Source organism: Daldinia vernicosa (assembly GCF_022497035.1).
Source record: "Daldinia vernicosa strain CBS 139.73 unplaced genomic scaffold F5Y00scaffold_23, whole genome shotgun sequence".
Classification (NCBI taxonomy): Eukaryota; Fungi; Ascomycota; class Sordariomycetes; order Xylariales; family Hypoxylaceae; genus Daldinia; species Daldinia vernicosa.
Genome location: NW_025953939.1, coordinates 1 through 19018, shown reverse-complemented (window position 1 = coordinate 19018; position 19018 = coordinate 1). Strand labels below are relative to the sequence as shown.

The 19018-nt window shown below is 48.2% G+C and overlaps 6 protein-coding genes across 6 annotated transcripts; 2 read left to right on the top strand and 4 right to left on the bottom strand.

The window, feature by feature from the left end:
• Nucleotides 1-2762: 2762 nt before the first annotated feature.
• F5Y00DRAFT_262005 (uncharacterized protein) lies at nt 2763-3620 on the bottom strand (the record flags this gene model as incomplete). The annotated part of the gene is made up of 2 exons (XM_048011310.1): nt 2763-2987; nt 3087-3620. 2 exons carry the CDS (start codon nt 3618-3620, stop codon nt 2763-2765), a joined length of 759 nt encoding a protein of 252 aa, XP_047864777.1.
• Nucleotides 3621-4533: 913 nt separating this feature from the next.
• On the bottom strand, nt 4534-7936 carry F5Y00DRAFT_236753 (uncharacterized protein). Its single transcript, XM_048007746.1, has 9 exons — nt 7418-7936; nt 7267-7312; nt 7024-7165; nt 6793-6964; nt 6151-6745; nt 6026-6094; nt 5719-5978; nt 5027-5661; nt 4534-4966 (listed from the first exon to the last, which is right to left on the bottom strand). The coding sequence occupies exons 1-9, from the start codon at nt 7528-7530 to the stop codon at nt 4926-4928; spliced, it is 2073 nt and encodes a 690-aa protein (XP_047864776.1). The 5' UTR covers nt 7531-7936; the 3' UTR covers nt 4534-4925.
• Nucleotides 7937-9359: 1423 nt separating this feature from the next.
• F5Y00DRAFT_236751 (uncharacterized protein) lies at nt 9360-10326 on the bottom strand. Its single transcript, XM_048007745.1, has one exon. It carries the CDS (start codon nt 10129-10131, stop codon nt 9472-9474), a length of 660 nt encoding a protein of 219 aa, XP_047864775.1. The 5' UTR covers nt 10132-10326; the 3' UTR covers nt 9360-9471.
• Nucleotides 10327-13865: 3539 nt separating this feature from the next.
• Nucleotides 13866-15080, bottom strand: F5Y00DRAFT_269805 (methyltransferase; the record flags this gene model as incomplete). The annotated part of the gene is made up of 5 exons (XM_048012509.1): nt 13866-14060; nt 14133-14195; nt 14259-14387; nt 14459-14663; nt 14758-15080. 5 exons carry the CDS (start codon nt 15078-15080, stop codon nt 13866-13868), a joined length of 915 nt encoding a protein of 304 aa, XP_047864774.1.
• Nucleotides 15081-15839: 759 nt separating this feature from the next.
• F5Y00DRAFT_269804 (amidase) lies at nt 15840-17729 on the top strand (the record flags this gene model as incomplete). The annotated part of the gene is made up of 4 exons (XM_048012508.1): nt 15840-16438; nt 16518-17043; nt 17097-17599; nt 17657-17729. 4 exons carry the CDS (start codon nt 15840-15842, stop codon nt 17727-17729), a joined length of 1701 nt encoding a protein of 566 aa, XP_047864773.1.
• A 967-nt stretch (nt 17730-18696) lies between these two features.
• On the top strand, nt 18697-18888 carry F5Y00DRAFT_262000 (uncharacterized protein; the record flags this gene model as incomplete). Its single annotated transcript, XM_048011309.1, has 1 exon — nt 18697-18888. A coding segment is annotated over one exon (192 nt), but the record flags the coding sequence as incomplete, so codon positions are not given.
• Between the last annotated feature and the right edge of the window lie 130 nt (nt 18889-19018).

Genomic DNA, 19018 nt, shown 5'->3' with positions numbered 1-19018 from the left:
ACAATTCGAAGGAATCTCGATGGAAGAGAGTGCCAGCACATTGAGTACGAGCCGCGAATCTCGAATGATGTTGGCAACGGTCGAATAAATGGTCAAGAGAACCAGTCGAGTAAGAATCCGGTGTCGACATCATGACGACGCGATAGTTATGTGTAGTGAAGTGACTGACTACTATGGGCTTCTATAGCTTCTTCCCCTGGAACCTCGAAGCTCGTCATGCGTTGAACTTATAATCGTTTTGTTCTCGACATACTTTGATTGCCTGGAGAGCGTTTCGGACATTACTGTACAGTTTCGTCTCATAAGGTTACGGTACTGTTCATCGTGAGCTCCAGTCCTGTAATCATCTCACAAGGGAAACTCACCTCATTTTTGTGTTGAGGTTGGTGAAGGTAAAGAAGATGTAGAAGGGGAAGAATCCCGGACTGGATCGACCCTTAATAAAGGTGTGTCTTGAGATTGAGATTGCCTCTCGTTCCATTGCCCAGTTATGTATAGATATTCCTTTAAGGCATCTTCCTCAGTAGACAGGAGAGTAGGCTCTAATAAGAAGAGCGTGAAGAAGAGCGTATGATTAAACATGCCTTATTTGTCAACCTTATCGGAGTCGGTAATAGGTTTGCAGTTATCTAACAAGATGTTGTATTGAGAGCCCTGATACTCGCCGCCATATGATAGCGGAAACCTGGAAGCACGTTGGCTAAGGCGCGAGCGGATTTCGCCCCTAACCATCTTAGGAGGACATAAATGTCACTTCTTTAGTCTTATGGCCTTTTGTGTAGCCATATTTTATAAGCTTGTAAATATTTAACCATCTTCCCACATTGGGGGCATTCGTTCGGCTCGTATGTTATCTCTGGTTTTTCTTGGCTATGTCTGGGTGTTCTCCTGCCATTGGGACATTTTGGTAGTCTCCCTCGATGGACTCGTCTAGTAGGTAAGAACTGTAGCGCGCTTTGAAGAGTCGGCCCCTCCCACAATATGCGTGGATTGGAACGCCGGCCCCGCTTGTGAAGGGTGCGAAGTCTTTGACGTTCACTTTAGCTTTCTGCGTTATACTGCTGCCAGATGTTAGATTCGTCGTCACTTTCAGCCATGTGATAATACATACCTTTTTCTTGTATCCCGAGCCCGTAATATAGTAGTTTGTGTTTAGAGGGCGTCTGTCTTAGCATTTATTCTGCAAGGGGGATGTCGAAATCTTCAAAGGTATAACGACGAAAGCCCTGAGACTTGCACTGGTTGGAAGTAGGATCACACGCTGTTAGGAGCGATGAATTATGAGCCAACCTGAGACTAGGCCGCTGATATTGTTGGAAGCTCGTTGCTCTTGATGTCTCTCGTCGAAAGATTTAGGTTAAGTAATAGTTGAAGGAGTAGTTGAAGGAGTAGTTGAAGGAGTAGTTGAAGGAGTAGTTGAAGGAGTAGTTGAAGGAGTAGTTGAAGGAAATGTTGAAGGAAATGTTTGAGTTTATAATTTGTGCGGGATGTGACTCTTATTAAGAACCACAATGTACGTACTATTTATAAACAAACTTATTAGCTCTTTCCAGTCCGATAGGTATGTATTTCGCAGGAAACTGGCATGTGCCTGCTATTACTTACTTCAGTAGCAAAGTGGTGTGACTAACTTTCCGCCTTGCCTTCCGCCGAGAAGTCTGGTAAGGTTGTTTAGCAAGAGCGACGGATTAAAGGCACTGTCTAGCTGCTCTAGTAGGGTAAATCTGTACTAAAAAAATAAAATTATTGGTTTATTTTGAACTAGGGGGCAGGAGAAACGTGTATCTAGCGCAGGTGCGCGTAAAATCTAGGTACCTAAGGTGATCATGGCCTAGAAAGCTCCATTGCTCCCGTGGCAGCTGCTATTCTTGAGAAACAGCCAGCTGTGCGTTGCCATGAACTTCCTTCTTAAAAGAGAATTACATATACATGGTAAGAACCATTATTACCATAGGTAGGTACCAAGGTTGGTACCTGAGCATCTGACCTAGGTAGTCAGGGCAATTTCTCCTGGCTTTCGAAGTAAGGGGCCAAGAATTACCCAATTACCTTCAATAGGTACCTACAACTTTTACATAGGCCACTTCCTTTATTGCTCACTCTAATATAAGAGCAGGAGTAACGAAGTCCCGTTTACGTATCACCTAGGAGGTAGCTTGTTGTCTTGGTAGCAGCTTACTACCTAAGGTAATAAGCCATAGGGCTATGATACGCTAAGTAGATACCTAGCTATTATAGATCGGACAATAGCATTTATTCCTAGTCAATTATAATGGTAATCCTAAGTAGAACACCAATATCGTCAAAAAGATATGCTTATTACCACTACGCGGCCTTATAAGTGAAAGACGAGCAGTATTACTATAACTCGGAGGAGGTATAACAGTCTTAGGTACCTAGTTATAGAATAGCCCAGAGAGATACGTTGATTCAAGACTTTCCCATTGGGATCGTATGATTTAGTAACTACGAACTTGAAGTATGAACAGTGCAAGTGAGATACCATCCAGTGGGGATAGGTACTCCGAAAGACATCAAAAGCAAAACAGCCACAACACCCGAATCATGCATCGCAATCCGCCAGACGCCACCGAAGAAGGTGCTTCATAGGTAATTATCGAGTCCCACGGGACCCTTGGCTCAACCTTCGCAGTGAAAATCCTCGCAGCCAACGCCGACCAATTACCGTAACCATTTCCCCTCGCCCTAAACTTCACTCACGAACACCAAGGCACAAGGAGTGAGTATAGGCAAGTCCGCAATCAGTATTGTGCGAGGGCACCGATGATAGTCCAGATGAAACACCAGACGGTTGCAGTGAGAAGGGCGCAGATGACCAACATCTCGGCCTCGGAGAAGCAGTCCCAGAAGTTGGGATGGATGTCTGCGTGTGTGACATGAGGGAGTGTGCCGTAGTCGTAGTCGTGGCGCTGGGGCACCGTCAAGGATAGAGGACCGTCGCTGAGAAGTGGCTGCTGCTCGACGTCCTAATTACTTTCTGTTAGTATCCATTACACCAGGTAGGTATCAAGTGAATAAATAATCATGAGCTGGATAGAAAAAAGAAATTAAACAATGTAACTTACGTAGTCATCTGAGTCGGGAATCGTGTACCAAGATCGGATGCCGGTCGAACCCTGACGATGATGAGTGACGACGGTTCGGTTGCTGCCGCTGGGGCTAGCAAGCTGGAGGCCATCGCCCTGGCGGAAGTTGATCGCGTTCTCCCAGGACTCGAAGGCAGACGCGATGCTAGGGGGCTCGCGCGCACTAAAGGTAGACACGACGCTAGGAGTCTCGCGCCCACTAAAGTTAAAGACCACGCCGTCGAGAGAGGTAGCGACCTGGCGAACGTTGATGCTGCGCGGAGTGAGAGACGAAACAGTGCTGGGCTGGCCGGGCGAGAGGAAAGATCGGCTCTCGGGGTTCTTGGGAGTGACGGGAGGAGCCACGACATACTTGCCCTTGTTCTTGGAACCGTCGGGGGTCGGATTCGCAGGGCGATCGAAGTGGCTGGCGGGCGTGGTCGCAGCTAGGCTTTCGGGACTACCAGGAGTAGGCGTGGTAGCCTCCTGGCCGGAGCCAGCCTTGGCGTCGGGCGAGTCGGGGGCGCAAACCATATTGGCTTTTTGGAGCGATTGGATTCGAACTGGATTAGAGGAAGTAGGGGTGTTGTTTTGTGTGTGGTTTTGAAGCCAAATACAGAGGGTGGGCAGTGATGAAGTGATATCTGGACACTCCATACATAGAAGGGGTGGAGTGTATTTGAATCCCCCAGGAATTGTTGTGGGTTTTTTCAAAAAAAAAAAAGTAGGAAAGAAAAAAAGGTTCGTGAATCAGGTCAGTAGGGTTTTATCTGATGCGGACCTATTGACGTGTTGGCACGCATCATTAAAATTGTACTTATTAGCTGTACCTCTGTTATACACAAGAAAGTATAGAGGTACAGTTCACCTCAGATAGTCGAGTATTTGGTTAGCTTGCCTTAGACTGACCAAGATTCAAAGCTTTTTTCATAATTAGGTCTCACTACATCTATGACTTGGAATGGTACAAAGTCAACTTGGAGATAAAGTACATGCGTATTATATTACATGCTTAGGAATAAATAACACGTAATAACAGTCATTTGCAGAATCAGTCGTCGATTTGTGCATTGTTGCTATGTCCTTGCGTCTTCTACACTACACTGTCCTTATTTTATCTGTGAACTCGACTGTGAAAGACCAAATGTGAGCAGGACAGAATAAAATGCTCATGGGTATACACGCCCAATAAGTAAATAATACATATCTATGTGAAAGCCTATGACAGAAATTCCCCGTTTCAACTGCTCCGGGAAAGCCGAATATTTTCGGCACTCTTTCGGTGCCGGCGCCGTTCCGGGTGAAGTGAGGTCCGGGATCCACATCATCCGAAGTACGCGGAGACGGACCCACAAAGCCGACGTCGTGGGTACCTACCTAACATGTGTCACAGGGACTGTAATTGAAATTGAATCTCATGTATCTATAAGTACGGCACAATTCAACATAATAGCATCACGGCTCTGATTTCATGTAGGATCTAATTATTGGCATTTTATATGCTTAGAGGCCCGCTCTTTTATTCCACCTTTGAAAAGGATGACTGGCCCAATGCTACTTCAACAAATAACACTTTTGCGCTTCGATTTACACAAATTGTGTTTATTCAAATAGCCTCACAGGTACCGCTGGAATTTCCACAATTTATAATCATTAGCCATGAACGTGTCGATACATATTGACTAAATCTGTCCTAGCCTTTGAGATAGTTCGTGGTATTAGTTCAAAGAGAGGAGAAGTATTCAAACCTATATATAACGAGTGCGCCTAAGCAATAACCCAAACCCTAATGGATATCCAAGAATTTTACCCGTTGGGAAAGAAATGTCATAACTCGTATCAGAATCCTAATGCTAAATCGACTTTATCGCGAATTTGGTCTGGTCTAGTGATTAGTTCCTACTTGTTACCGTACTCATAAACTAGGGGTATTGGCTTACCTCTCATCCCGCCTAAGGCTTCGAAAGCCGTTGCATAGTTCTCTAGTGTTACTAATATGGAGACCAATCCTTGTTGAAGGCGGTCACGAAGGTTATCGACAAGGGGACCGGCCTCGCCAGTTGCTGTTGGATACATCGTCTCCGTTCTGTCCTTAACCATAAGCAATGCGTAGCTACACTGCATTGCGCAACAGGCGAACGAAGGCATTGTCCTCGGTGTGATCAACGTAGAGTTTGGTCCTATGTAACAAGGGGTATCGCAAAGCAAGCCGCTAGGATTCGGGTACGGTAAGGAGTCGAACGCCTGTGCAATATTTAAGGCCGACTTTAGGCATATTTTAGACGACTGGTGGGTGCTGAACGGGAACGTCATTATTGGTGCCGGTTGGTACGTGAAACCACAGCAGTCCGTATTAGGAGTGGATCGGCTAGAGAGCGTGGGCGACACAGATCCGCCAGATGGGCTCGAGTGAACAGAAGGTGTACTGCTCAGAGTGGTACAACACGACTGAAGTTGAACAACATCCGGACTATCAACAGCGTCTTTCTCGGTTGTGCTCTTCAGGTCGCAGTGCTTCCCCGAAAAAACGGCAAGATCGAAGAAAGCGCAATAACGGTGGACTTTGATTCGAGCACTACATGTTGATGTTAGCCTACTATATCTCGGAATTCTAGGTGTAGTTAATATGCACCTGTTCAACTTGATACGCGAAATGCATCGCAACGATTGAGAGAGGACCGACTCCCTCTTATCAACTGGCTGCGTCAGTGGGCAGTTCAATATCCACGTTTCGGATTTGGTGATCAGAGGTTCTAAAAGCCGTTCAAGGTCTCGCATTCGATTGAAGATACGGTTCATATCTGATTGTTCTTTTCTGGCCTTGTTAAAATCGATAACAAACTGGGTGGCTGCTAAAATAGCCTGCTGAGCTTGGATGAATAATGGCCATGCCTGCTTACAGTTAGAGAGAAGCAACACGCGGGACTTAGGTATCATACATCTGGATCAGCCTTGATCATAGGATATTTAGCCGTGAAGCTAGAAGCGAAGACTTCGAACGTCGGAGGCTAACGAATATTCGTGAGCATATGAATCATATCCCCGAGACAATCCGCGAACGTACTGTATTGCTAACAATTGACCCTTGGCAGACGCAGATATACGTCATCCACCATGTGCGACGTCGTGCTTCTGAGTACTCATCCTCCTCGTCGCTGTTTATATGGAGCATTTGGGACATGGCAGCTACTAAGGCCGCTCCAACCCTAGCCCGCATCTTCTTCAAGTTTCCGCGCTGCGCATATTCGTAGACGCTGAGAAGATCAAGAGCGATGATACTTTCTAACTCTAGAGGAACTTGTGAGTGAAACTTTTCTCTAAAAATTTCATCGTCGGAATCATCTAGAGCCCTTGGTGGCGAAACAGAGGATTCCGGTCGTTCCGCCTCAGTTTCGATACTCTCTAATGCTGCTTTTGCGAAAAACTGCGAATACGTGCGTCTCCAACGAACGGACTCGGGCTCCAGCGGGTTTGGATCCTGGGGACACGGGATGAGGGCTAAGATTGCGGAGATAGCCAAACTGATAGCTGAAGATGGCTCCTCAAACTTGTCTCTCTGGTTTTCGAATAGGGGCGAGACCTGGTCTAGTCCCGGCGTCGTCTCGGGGGGAGGTAAAATGGGAAAATACGGATGAATCCAGATATAATAGGCGTTTAATCTTAGAGTGGTCAGTAGAGAAGTCTAAGAAATGGTGACACAACCCACATAGCCCGATCATCCCCCCCATAGGTTCTAACCATCGGAATCCTAATATTAGGCATTGGGGTCGGCAGGGCATCTTGGAATAGATTATCATATATGGCGTCGCTATCTCTCCAGATATCTGCCAGAGGCTTAAGGCCAGCGCCAGGATCTATATAGTTCTCGAGAAGAAGTGCTTAACCTCGGTCAGCATCGGTATGGTATGCATCTGGGTCAGCCGGCAGAGATTCTCACCATCTTGAGGGATTTCTTCTTGATGAGTAGGTAGCGAGATAGCTAGATCTTGATAGTCGGAGAGTGGTCTGGCCTTCTTTCGAATGCGCGGACCTCCTCGCCTGCTAGGTTTATAGACACATTCGCGGTCTTTTGTTACACACTGAATTGTTTAGCCAGTTAGTGTCTCATATTTGATTATTGTATGCTTCTTTCTATTCGGAACGAGACATGAATGAACTAAGGAATAAGAGTTAAGCGTACACTTGCGCATGGATGCTCGCCGTTGCATCGTGTCCTCGACGCGCGACTTCAATGGCCGTTAGCATATACCCTAATGACGTTGGTGACTACCTAGGAATTGATGCCAAAGGGATGCCAAAGGATGGCGCAATGCTCGGGCGCTACAACTTACCAGGATAGACAGGCATTCTTAACGGGAGGAATCGCAAATTTCTTCCTAGGCACGGATGCCTGAGTGGTCAATCTTTGGACCCCATTCTGACCATCGCCCTCGGACATCGTCATTATGGTGGTTCGGACCTAGTCGACACCCCTAAGGGCTGTTAGGTAATTGAATCTATAAGTCGATGGGTGAATAGCCGTTTTAGTAGCCAGGTTAACTAGCAGTGGAGATGCTCAGACAAGGAGGCGACTTCTGATTGACCAGATTTAGACGGCAGTCTTTTTAATTTTCACCTTGTCGCTCAGGGCTCAGGATTTCTAATGTTAGCCTGAAAGCGGGGTAAGCGGCTGGTTCTGATTAAGGGTCCAGGTCCAATTTCTCTAGGATGACAGGATGAGTGAACTATGAACTACCTTGGCCGTATGGAAAATAGGCTAGGCATTGAAAGGAAAAGGGAGATATGCTAGTTTAGGAATGATGCGGTTCGATGGAGGGGGTTTTATGAATCGAGGGAAATCACGTCTAACCTATCGCTAGCCTGTCGCAGTAGCATCATGAGACATCTGCATGGACTTTCCCCCGATAAGATCTATCATCTTTTTAAGGGAAGGAGGGTGGAGGGTGGCAGTGCCACCGTGGTGGCTCTCCCTGTCTCCGTTGCAAAAATGTTCTTTCCCTCCATGTCTGCCTGTCCGGATTCTACTAGGATATTATTAGTTAGTGCACTAATATCCACTACAATTGATACGCTAACTTTCACTAACAATGCATCTGTGCATCCGAACATGTACAATATTGTACACTACAGAAAAACAGCCCCGGCCCGTCCCGCTTAGGCCACATCAAATTTTAGCCACGCAAATCACCTTCTTCCCCTTGGTCCTTGGTCTTTGGTCCTTGGTCCTTGGCCGGTTACTTACCTCCTAAAGTTTACTGACATGTAATTTTTGTCATGCCTTTCTCCAGCCAACCTCCTTCGCCGAATACCTAGCCTTCCCGATTCCTTACTGATTGCGTACGTTTATTCCCGCGTCTCACTCGCCGGCCCTACGAATCAAGCCCGGAAAACCCCTCCTCTATTGGGTAATCAGCACCACGCCATTAGTGATAATCCTCGTACGTTTGCGGACATAAAAGGTCAAAGTCGGCGGTGAGATAGGCTCCAACTACTACCTCCGCCGAGACCCAGTTGTTCAATCGCGATCTTAATGATAAATTCGCTGGGGGGCGAGTGGAGAGAAGGCCAATTACGACGGTATATCTAGATCGGAGATATGATACGTACAAGCGAGGTAGACCGATCAACCTAGCCCCTAACTCCTATTTTATTCCACTCGCTTGTTGGGCGCTAAACAGCCATAAAGCATAGCAGCCTGTGGATTCTGCATGCGAACCCCAGTACCCCAGAATTGGGGATGTCAAAGCTCGTCTAAAAAAAGACTTCGATCGCTTAAGCCCTAAAATCATTTGTACATACATACCTACGGAAGGGAACGTAATAGAATCTATGAGAAGCCATAATATATCCCTTGCTTCGCTGGCGACATCGGACACAATCGATAAGTCCCCGTCGGGTGGCCTGATGAAAACCAATCTCTAATTCTTGTGCGCTACCTAATAGGTCAATCTGTTGACCAAACGTACGGATGCTATGTTTATGCATACGATGCCCCATTGTTTGTGATTTCCCCTATGTAGCAAACTCTTCAGCTCCCATCTCCGCCTAAGGTAGATACCGTGTCACAGGAATTGGCATCTACAAGATGCGGATGATCGTTTCCTTATTTGCTTGATCGGCGGGGGTAATTGGATTATATGCCCTATTCATCATTATCCGTTGTCGGGTTACTTCCTGACCCCTATTCTTTTGGAGGCTTCTTCTTCTTCTTCTTGCCGCTCGGCGGTGGTGGAAGTGTATTTTCTGGGGCTGTAGATGGCGGCGGGGGAGCCGGGTTAGCCGGGGCAGCCGGGGCAGCTGGGGCAGCCGGGGCAGTCGGGGCGGACGGGGTAGCCGGGGCGGACGGGCCTGGCGGCCTTGGCGGATCTCTTGGGGGATTCATTTGCTATTCATTATTAGCCACTACGATATTGTCTATCACTCGGGCTAACCTTACCATCTCTTGGGCACCGCCCGCATTAAGGTCAACATCTCGGCGACTTTGCACTTGAAATAGGCAAGGCATAAGCCAGTGGAAGAAGGGCGTAATTGCCAGCAAGAAGGTCGGGAACCATGCCACCATAGAAACTTCTATGACCATGAGTGATAAATGGAACGTCACTTCCTTCGATTCATCCGGTGTTGACAGCGAGGTTATGGCGAACAGTACAATCCACCCAACAGCCATCACGATCTCTAGTATGGCCAACAATATTGACCAGATATGTCGAAGGAAAAGCGCGAAAATGCTCCAAAAGACAGACAAGAAGACTAAGCCAGCCGTATAATAATTGTGCCAGACAACGGGGACCGAATACGTGCAGACGTAGAGACAGAATACTACGATAGCGATGAGGGCTTGCGACACTCGGAGAATCATGATGAGCGAGTTGCTGTCGTAGCCGGATGGCTTATTCTTGCCGTTGATTTTTGAGTCGATGGTGAAAGTTGTGTCTCTGGGGTTTTTAAACCAGCCGTCTCTTCCCTGCAATTCCTGAGAAGGTACGCACCACCAGCATCTTGTACGCTGTTTCGGTGGGGGTGGTGCCTTTGATCCCTTCGCCATCGGATGGGGATCGCTTGGTGGAAGTATGGCGTATTGAGGTTATGTTGTAGAATATACTGGTTTCTAGTTTGGATATTGAGGCTCGAAGAAATTCATTGCGAGCTCTCCCTACTGATAGATTTATATGTCTGTCGGTAGAGCAACATGAAATCATTAGTATCCCGTGAATAATTTAACATCCTTCGCGAAAGAAAACGCTAACAGTGAATAAACGGGCTCAGTATTGGTGAATCACGAATGACCAGGTCACAAATGTCGTATACGGCAATTGAGTATAGTCATGTGCGAATTCAACGGACCAATATAAATGTCTGAGTAACAACCATCTGAACGTCAATTTGAGTAGCCTCGTTAGACTAGTACCGTGAGACACTATTCCAAGATCATTTCTATTCCTCTGAATGTAGAGCATACCTCTGTCCTACTACTGTCAACTATATAAAGAAGCTATACCGGGTTAGATAGGTGGGTAGGAGGTAGATACGAATATTATTCACATGCATATGCCGGAAAGGTGATAATCATCAACTCTCATATTTCCTTTCCTATGGTCTAACAGTTGCTAGGTAGGTCATAGTCAGGTGATTTCTAACTATTAGAATCAAGAAAAGAGTATTGAATATCAGCTCTATGCCGTGCGCAACTACAATATCCAGAGTGGTTTGAATGTTAGGATATAACAGGGCTACCTATCCGGTAGCCGCTGGATACTAGGTCTATATAAGAAGGCTATGTCCTCAAGTGCGAGCTTGACACGGTGGGGCTATCTCTTAAAATCTAAATAACCAGTTTGATTTGTCTAGAAAGTTCACCATCAATTTTGATTGGACATACTCTGGATGGGAATACTCCACCGTGTCAAGCTCGCACTTGAGGACATACTCCCCCCCTATTTTTAGGAGAGTGTGTGTCAATTCCGTCGCTAACACACCGTTGTATTAGTTTCTAGGTCCTGCCTGTCAGGGCACAAAGGGAGCTAGTATGAATTAGGTATAGATCGGCGACGATAAATATATAAGGAGCGCTTCGCGCCCCTCGCAAAAGGATAAAAGGTTAAACGTTAATGGATTCATACTACTATACGGCTACTATACAGCAGCTTCGCTGTTGCTTTCAACATTCACTTTACGTATGACATACATCAAGGGTTCTCTGACAGTGTAACGCCTATTGCCCATCAGCATGGACCGTTTGTCAGGGAGGTAGACCCCGAGGCCGTGAGGCAACACGAGAGAAACCTCGACGGCGCGAGAGAGTAGCCACGATACGAATAGCTACGATATAAAAGGAAGCATCACGAGACGAGAGAGAGGGAGACGGCGACGCCGTAGGAGAGTAGACACCAGGAGAGGAGAGGGATTTAGAGACCTTTTAGGAGGTCTCGAAGCTAAGTATTGCCAGTCCACAATTATGAAGCTATTTTAGTATAGGAAGCAGTGATCTCGGTAGAGACATGTGGGGCGAGATAACAGTTGCCACGAATGAGGCTCTAGGACCGAGACGAGACCCACAACAGAGATTAGGATCAGGGGCAAGGCTCCACGATCAACACGAGGCTAAGCGAATAGCCACAGCGACTAGGCTCTAGACTCGGCCTTACGAGTAAGGTAGCGGCCACAACGACGAGGCCTTATGACCGAGATAAGGCCTAGGCTATAGCGATGAGGCTATGAGGCTCTAGGGCCTTACTAGTCGTCTTAGCTATGTTCCAGGACCCTACTAGTCATCTCGATGACGAGGCCTTATAGGACCTTGTTAGTCATCTCAATTACGTACGTCTAGGAGGTCGTAGGACTTCCCCAGTCGTCCCCAGAGAGCTGTGGTTGCCGCAGGGAATAACGAGGCCTGAAAGGGCGTACTGCCGATGGTCCTTGACGCGGTTCGAGGATAGTTAGGAGACGCCTTAGTACGGTAGGTAGTGACTCTAGCGGGCTAGCGGCAAGGTAGCTATAGGAGTGCGTACCTTACTACCGATTGGGTGTGATTGGCCCGAAAAGGTGTACTGCCAAAGGTCCTTGACGCGGTTCGAGGATAGCTAGGAGGCATCTTAGTACGGTAGCAGGTGATTCGACGAGACTAGCAGAGCCGCGTAGCCGCGTAGTTACTGCAGGGGACACCGGACCCGGAAAAGGTGTACTGCCGAAGGTCCTTGACGTGGTTCGAGGATAGCTAGGAGGCATCTCAGTACGGTAGTAGGTAACCCTGTAAGGGATTAGCCGTACGGTCGCTGCGGGGAACAACGAGGCCAGGAAGGGTGTATTGCCGAGGTTCCAAACGCGGTTTTGGAATAGCCAGGAGACACCCGGAATGGTAGGTAGTGACCTCGTGGTAGACTAGCAGAGAGCCGCTTAGTCGCTATAGGGAAGATCGAGGCCTGAAAGAGTGTACTGCCGAGGTTCCAGACGAGGCTCTGGAATAGCCAGGAGACATTCTAGTACGGTAGCAAGTGACCCTGTGGTAGGCTAGCGACGAGGTAGCTATGGGAGTGCGTCCCCTACTACCGATTGCGTATAAGGCAAGAGACTAGTAGAAGCAGAGTTGTGCAGTTGCCGCGGGGGAGATCGAGGCCTGAAAAGGGGTACTGCCGAGGTCCTTGTAGAGCCAGGGATAGCCAGGAGACGCCTTAGTATGGTAGCAAGTGACCCCGTGGTGGGCTAGCAATGAGACGGCGAGATTGCTATGAGAACCCGACTATCGAGTGTATGACTAGTGAGGTTGTGAGACTACGAGAGGCGACGACGAGACTAGCAACGAGGCTAGAAGAGACGAGTATATACCTTATTACAGGGTAGTAGTAAGAGGCGAGGCTAGCAGGGAGGCTAGAAAAGACGAGACGAGATAGCGCATATACCTTGCTACAGGGTAGTGGTGAGAGTAGTGTTGAGGGTAGCGACGACGAGGTTCACGATGTTTTTTACCCTCTTCTCACGCGGCTTCTCTTCGCATGGCCCCGAGGACGGGACAATTGGAGGGAGGGATGACTCTGTCAGGGTATAGTGGGTCAGGGTGGCCACAGGGGTCTATCTACTATATATAAGAAGCGTTAGTCTGTCAGAGGCTGCCCTTGGTATATCACCACTACGGAGTGACAGGTGACTAGCTGGTGAATAGCTCATATGGTATATATTTCGGAATACTACTAACGCCTGCCCTCTCCTAAATCTAAGAGGGAACCAAGGTCACCTTATGTACAACATAGTGAATGACTAGCTGGCAGATAGCTCCAAGCTAGATCTTAGACCCCTTATCACGTCATATACCTATCGTAATCCTTGTCATCTGATAGTTCTGATGAAGATCTCGAGAGTATGAAAAGTAGCATATCCAATAGTCTAACATTATGACGCCTTTAGTAATTAAGTGAACGTCAATTGAAAGGTTATTGAAGCTTACCTTACATCAAGTAAACTGCTGGTAAATTAGTTCCCTTGTATACCTGTGGATATGTACCTTAAGTTTATGAAGGGTTATTGCCTTTACGAAATTTTATATCTTTTCCAAGTGTATTAATCTCTTTAGCTTTAGCACTATGCACACATATCACATCATATCATGAAGCATCGGTAAATGCCCTTCCTCCAACAGTGGTGTTGGATCTTTCATATTATTGCCGACCATGCCCTAAGTAGGTGTCGAGGGCCACGAAATGGGAGGGGCTGTACTTGATCTGTTTCATGATATATTTTAAGCAACTTGACGACGGGACACCTGGCACTAAGCCCGAGTCCGAGGAATCACGGTTTCGGTTTCTCAAACAAATAAAGAGAAACACCCCATGTGTCTCCGCCCTGATAAGCAAACAGTTCCGAGCACGCCATGTAGAAGATCTGCCATCTGTTATACCACGTCCCAGCATTCTCCTTGCCGTACGTCTCCTCCAAATGCGGCCATATCTGCTTCTTCTTGGCTATCATGTTTGCAAGCCAGTGCTTCGTCCATTTTCAGCCTGCGTCCATGGAATATCCAGGATAGCAAGGGGAAGTATAGAATTTCCAACTTACCTCGGAAGTTTTCGAATAATGCATGCCATTGACCCACCATTGCCTCTCGATCTTGAGATCTTTCTGAAAATACAGCAGCAGATCTGCTGAAGGCATAGTGCCGCCAGTGAAGAAATAGGTACTTACCCAGTCATTCTCAAAGTGGTACGGCGAGGTCTTGTGCGAGAAGATGTGCAGGAAGAGCTTTCCATCCGGCTTCAAGGCTCTTGCCGCTTTGGCCATAAGCAGCTCGTAATTTTTCATATGTTCGAAGAGCTTCCCAAAAGTCAGCCTAAATATGGAGGCAATTTCTCGATGCAGCTGGGAAAATTGGCTGGGCCACTTACCTCTACAGAGATTATCCGGTCGAAACTATTGGCCTCAAATTCATAGTCTACGATGTCGCCCGTGATGACAGTCAAATTGGTGAAGCCCTTCTCCTGGGCCCTGTCATCGATGTACTTCTTCTGGCTCTGCGAGTTCGAAAAGGCCGTGATCTTGGACTTGGGTAGCATCTCGGCGAGGTAGAGGGTTTCAGAACCCCAACCACATCTGCGACGAGCACACGTCGTCAACACCACGGCTCACTACCACTAGCCCACACATCACACACGTGATACAACCAAAGAGAGGATTTTTAACTCACCCGAGATCAAGTATACTCATGCCGTCCTGGATCGCCGCCTTGTCGACGTACGACGCCAACATGGCAGCCTCCGCCTGGGCCAGCGTCTCGTGACCCTCGGGGAACAGGCAGCCGCTGTACTTCATGCGCGGGCCGAGCATGGCGGCCAGCACGCCGGTGCCAACCTCGTAGTGCTGCGCGTTAGCCGTAGCCGTCGAGACGGCCATGGGCCCTGTCCGCAGTGCCTCGATGAAGGCCATTTTGCGTTCCAGCGCCGCCGCCAGTGTCGGCTCCGCACGTTCCGTCTGCTTCTGCCGCTGCGCTATCTGCCACCGGATCACCATCCGGATCACGGCGTGCGGCAGGTAGCCCGAGTCGAGGATCCAGTCTGCTGCATTGTTATTGGGACGGCTCGGGTGTTAAGGCGGGTGCTTGGGATAGTGGTGATGGTGTGTAGCGGCGGTCACGAGTAGGTAACGTAAAGCTATTCTGCGGTATATTATGACGGAAAGGGGCTAGAGCATCTACACACCTATGTTCATGGCGGTCGAGGGGTTGGTTCAAGGCTGTATCTATCCTAAACCTGATGTAAGACATCCACTTCACAAATAGAAGTTTACGGCTGGCTCATTTTGGACTTTGTCTTTTATCAAGGCAACTCAAGTTCTTGCTTCTGTAACGGGCCGTGGTCTCGCGCATAAATCTTAGTGTTACGAAGTGAGGTCGTATCGGAAGTCTATACGTCGCCACCAATTTGCGCCACCGATTCACATCATGCAATTGCATCGCCGATTCGCACTGCGTATTCTCATCGCCGCTTTATACGACCTCCGGTCTTGGTACAGGTCACTTTCACGATGGGAGTATTAATCACACGCTGAAATGCAGCACTGCACCAGCTCGGCAAAACCTTAGACTTGTTAAAAGTTAAAAGTGCAAAAAAAGGAGAGGCATTACCCCGCCAGCAGAAGCCAACAAGTGGCGTTCCGGCGTATAGGGGCTGAGGATGAATAAATCATTCTTTATCCATCCCCGGATATCGACGAGATTTGAAGTCCTGGAAACGCCCAATATCCCTCCCCAATTTCAACGCTAACTCTATTATGTCTATAGGTTTTATCACAACCGCCAGTGGTGCGAGCTGGCAAGATGTCGCAGTTGATCGACAACGGCATCGAGACGCCACCATCGCAGAGCTCCATCCTCCACTGCCCGTATTGCTGGCTGATAATATACCACTTAACACCACGAGTATCCCAGATAAAATATTGACCGACGAAGAGCGCACCATCACGGGCGCCAACGTCGAGGACCTCCTCGTGAAGCTAGCGACGGGGGAATGGAGCTCCACGGCTGTCGTCCAGGCATTTATGCGCCGCGCCGGTCTAGCTCAGAAGCTGGTAAATTGCGTGACCGAGCTGCTCCCGGACCGGGCCCTTAGACGAGCAGCTGAGCTTGATGAGTATCTGGCCACCCATAAGAAGCCGATTGGTCCGCTCCACGGCCTGCCGATCAGCGTCAAAGAACATATCGGCATGAAGGGCCTTGACATGAATGGCGCATTCATCGGTAGCGTTGGCAACACAGCCGAGAAGGACGCAGTGGTGCTAGAGCCGCTTTGGGATGCTGGCGCGGTCTTCTATGTAAGAACACCTGAACCGCAGACTATGATGCAGCTTGAAACTAGCAGTAATTTACTTGGGTAAGTAAGCTATCGAATAAACTGATATTAACCCTCCTCTCTTGTAAACTATATTATAAGTCAACTAATCTATAACTAGGGAGACGGTCAACCCGTACAATACTACATTAACTCCTGGAGGTTCCTCGGGCGGAGAGGGTGCTCTTATAGGACTACGGGGATCAGTACTCGGGATTGGATCGGATATTGGAGGCTCCATTCGCTCTCCCGCAGCCGCAGTCGGAATATTCGGCTTCAAACCAACTTCCGGCCGCATTGCCACGAGAGGGTGGTTTCCAATGATGTTTGGAGCTGAGCACATCATACCAACCAACGGGCCCATGTCTACTAGTCTAGCCGGCCTGAAAATCTTCACGAAAACCGTCGTAGATGGCAAGATGTGGCTCAAAGTTCCAAGCGTGGTCCCGATGGAGTGGAGGGACACTTCATCCTACTTTCCCGACAGAAAACTTAAAGTTGGCGTTCTCTGGGACGATGGCGTCGTCAAGCCGCATCCACCTATAAATAGAGCCATGACAGAGCTCGTTGAGAAGTTGAAAAAAAGTGAGAATATCGAACTTATAGACTGGAAGCCTTGGAAACATGATCTAGCATGGGAGATCATTGTAAGTCTACATGCCTTGCCTGAATTTGTCTCTGGGCAATATTAACTATATAGGCGTCTTTATACTTTGCCGATGGCGGTAAAGAAGTCATAAGCTATGTCGAGTCTTCAGGAGAACCTTTCCGCCCTTTGTCTCAGTGGATCATTCGAGACAACCCGCACGTGAAAGAGCATACCATCCGATCTCTGTGGGACAGGATCATCCAGAGGGATGGGTACCGGGAAGATTACGCCGCGTTATGGAACGAGACCGCCAAGACGACTTCGGATGGTAAGATGGTCGACGTCATTCTGTGTCCCGCGGCTCCGGGCGTAGCTGCGAAGTTGAACACGTCCAAGTACTGGGGCTACACCTCTCAGTGGAACTTGCTTGACTATCCGGCTGTCGTGTTCCCAGTTCAAGACCAAGTCAGCGTGGAGAAATATGCCCCCTACGCTTATCCAGCGGACTATAAACCAAAGTGCGAGAGTGATGAGTATAATTGGAATCTTTGGAGGGAACACGGGTCTGAAGGGTACCGGGACGCCCCGATTTGCCTTCAACTAGTGAGCAGGAGGTAAGTCCTAAACTTCTACGGGAAATGACTCGAGATAATTGCTAACTGAAACCAAAGATTTAATGACGAGAGTTTATTAGAGGCACTAGAGATTATCCTTGAAGAAGCTGGGTTGCCAACTACATGTTGATCTGTAATGAAACTGCGGGGGTGATATCCGATGCTGAGATGTACTAATATATGGCACAACATCAGTAGTAGTATTCAGTACACTCATACGTCCCGAACCGTGATAAGGAGCTTAGTTTCTTAGTTTGTAAGATGGGTTCTACGCTGCCAGCTATGTCAAGTGTGAAGTAGGAAGTGGTTGTGTGAGGACCAAGATTCAGGGGTAGTACAGGGGTCATCACTAAAGTCCTCATGTTAAGTCTGAGTGAAAAGAACACAGACAGAGAATCCTGCAAGAACAGAACACCAGACAGAATGAACCGATTGACCCGAGTATACGTAGTATCCAACAAGAACATATCTACAACGCTAACAAGATCGGTAACTATATGGCCTTCGGTCTATTTAGAACGAAAAGATTTTCGTGAGCCACTATCGTAGATAGTAACTGTCTAGCCGTACCCAGGGGAAGGTCTACCCTATACGTATGACGAACATGGCTGGTGTCTCACTGCATCCTTTCCCTCTTCGATTTGCCTATAGCCTGGTTCTCATGCACACGAATAGCACGGTTACCAAAATAGGGGATTCAACCCGATGGTGGCCACCAATTCTATAAGTTCTATGTGAATACTATCACTTGCCTTATCCATGTCCCGCAGCAGCCGTCTGCAGAAGCGAGTCCTATATTATTAAAAGTGCAGCAGGTTTCATATTAAATCTACTACGATATAAAGCGGCAAGCAAAGCATGCCTTAGGTCAACTGGTCACGTTGGCGTGTGTAGCTTAGAGGGTAAACAGTAGCAAGTAGTGGCCTATCATTGTATACATTCCTACGTCCTGATAGCTACCTACTTACCTCGTATATAGATGCACAGCGGCCCTCTCTCCTCTACCCTTGTTTAATTAGACAACATCAGCATCTCGCTCCCCCCATTGAAAATAATTCAACAGTTTAACATTTGCCCTTATCCATACTACTCCAAAGATGGTTATCAACCAGAAGTACGTGGAGCCCGCTGCGGTCCCCGTCATGGACTTCGAGGCAATCCGTGCCAGTACCGGGGATAAGCGAAAGGAATACTTGCGCCAGATCGATGGGGCGCTTAGCCATCATGGTGCCATCTACGTTATCAATCACAGCATTGGGACCGACGTAGTTGATGAAGCGTTGGCGTGGGTAAGTAGGTCTCATCTATCATATGCAGTGGGGGGGGGGGGGGGGGGGGGGCGGCGGCGGCGGGGGGGGGGGGGGGGGGGGGGGGCGGCGGGGTGGGGGGGGGGGGGGGGGAGTGGGAGAGGGAGGAGGG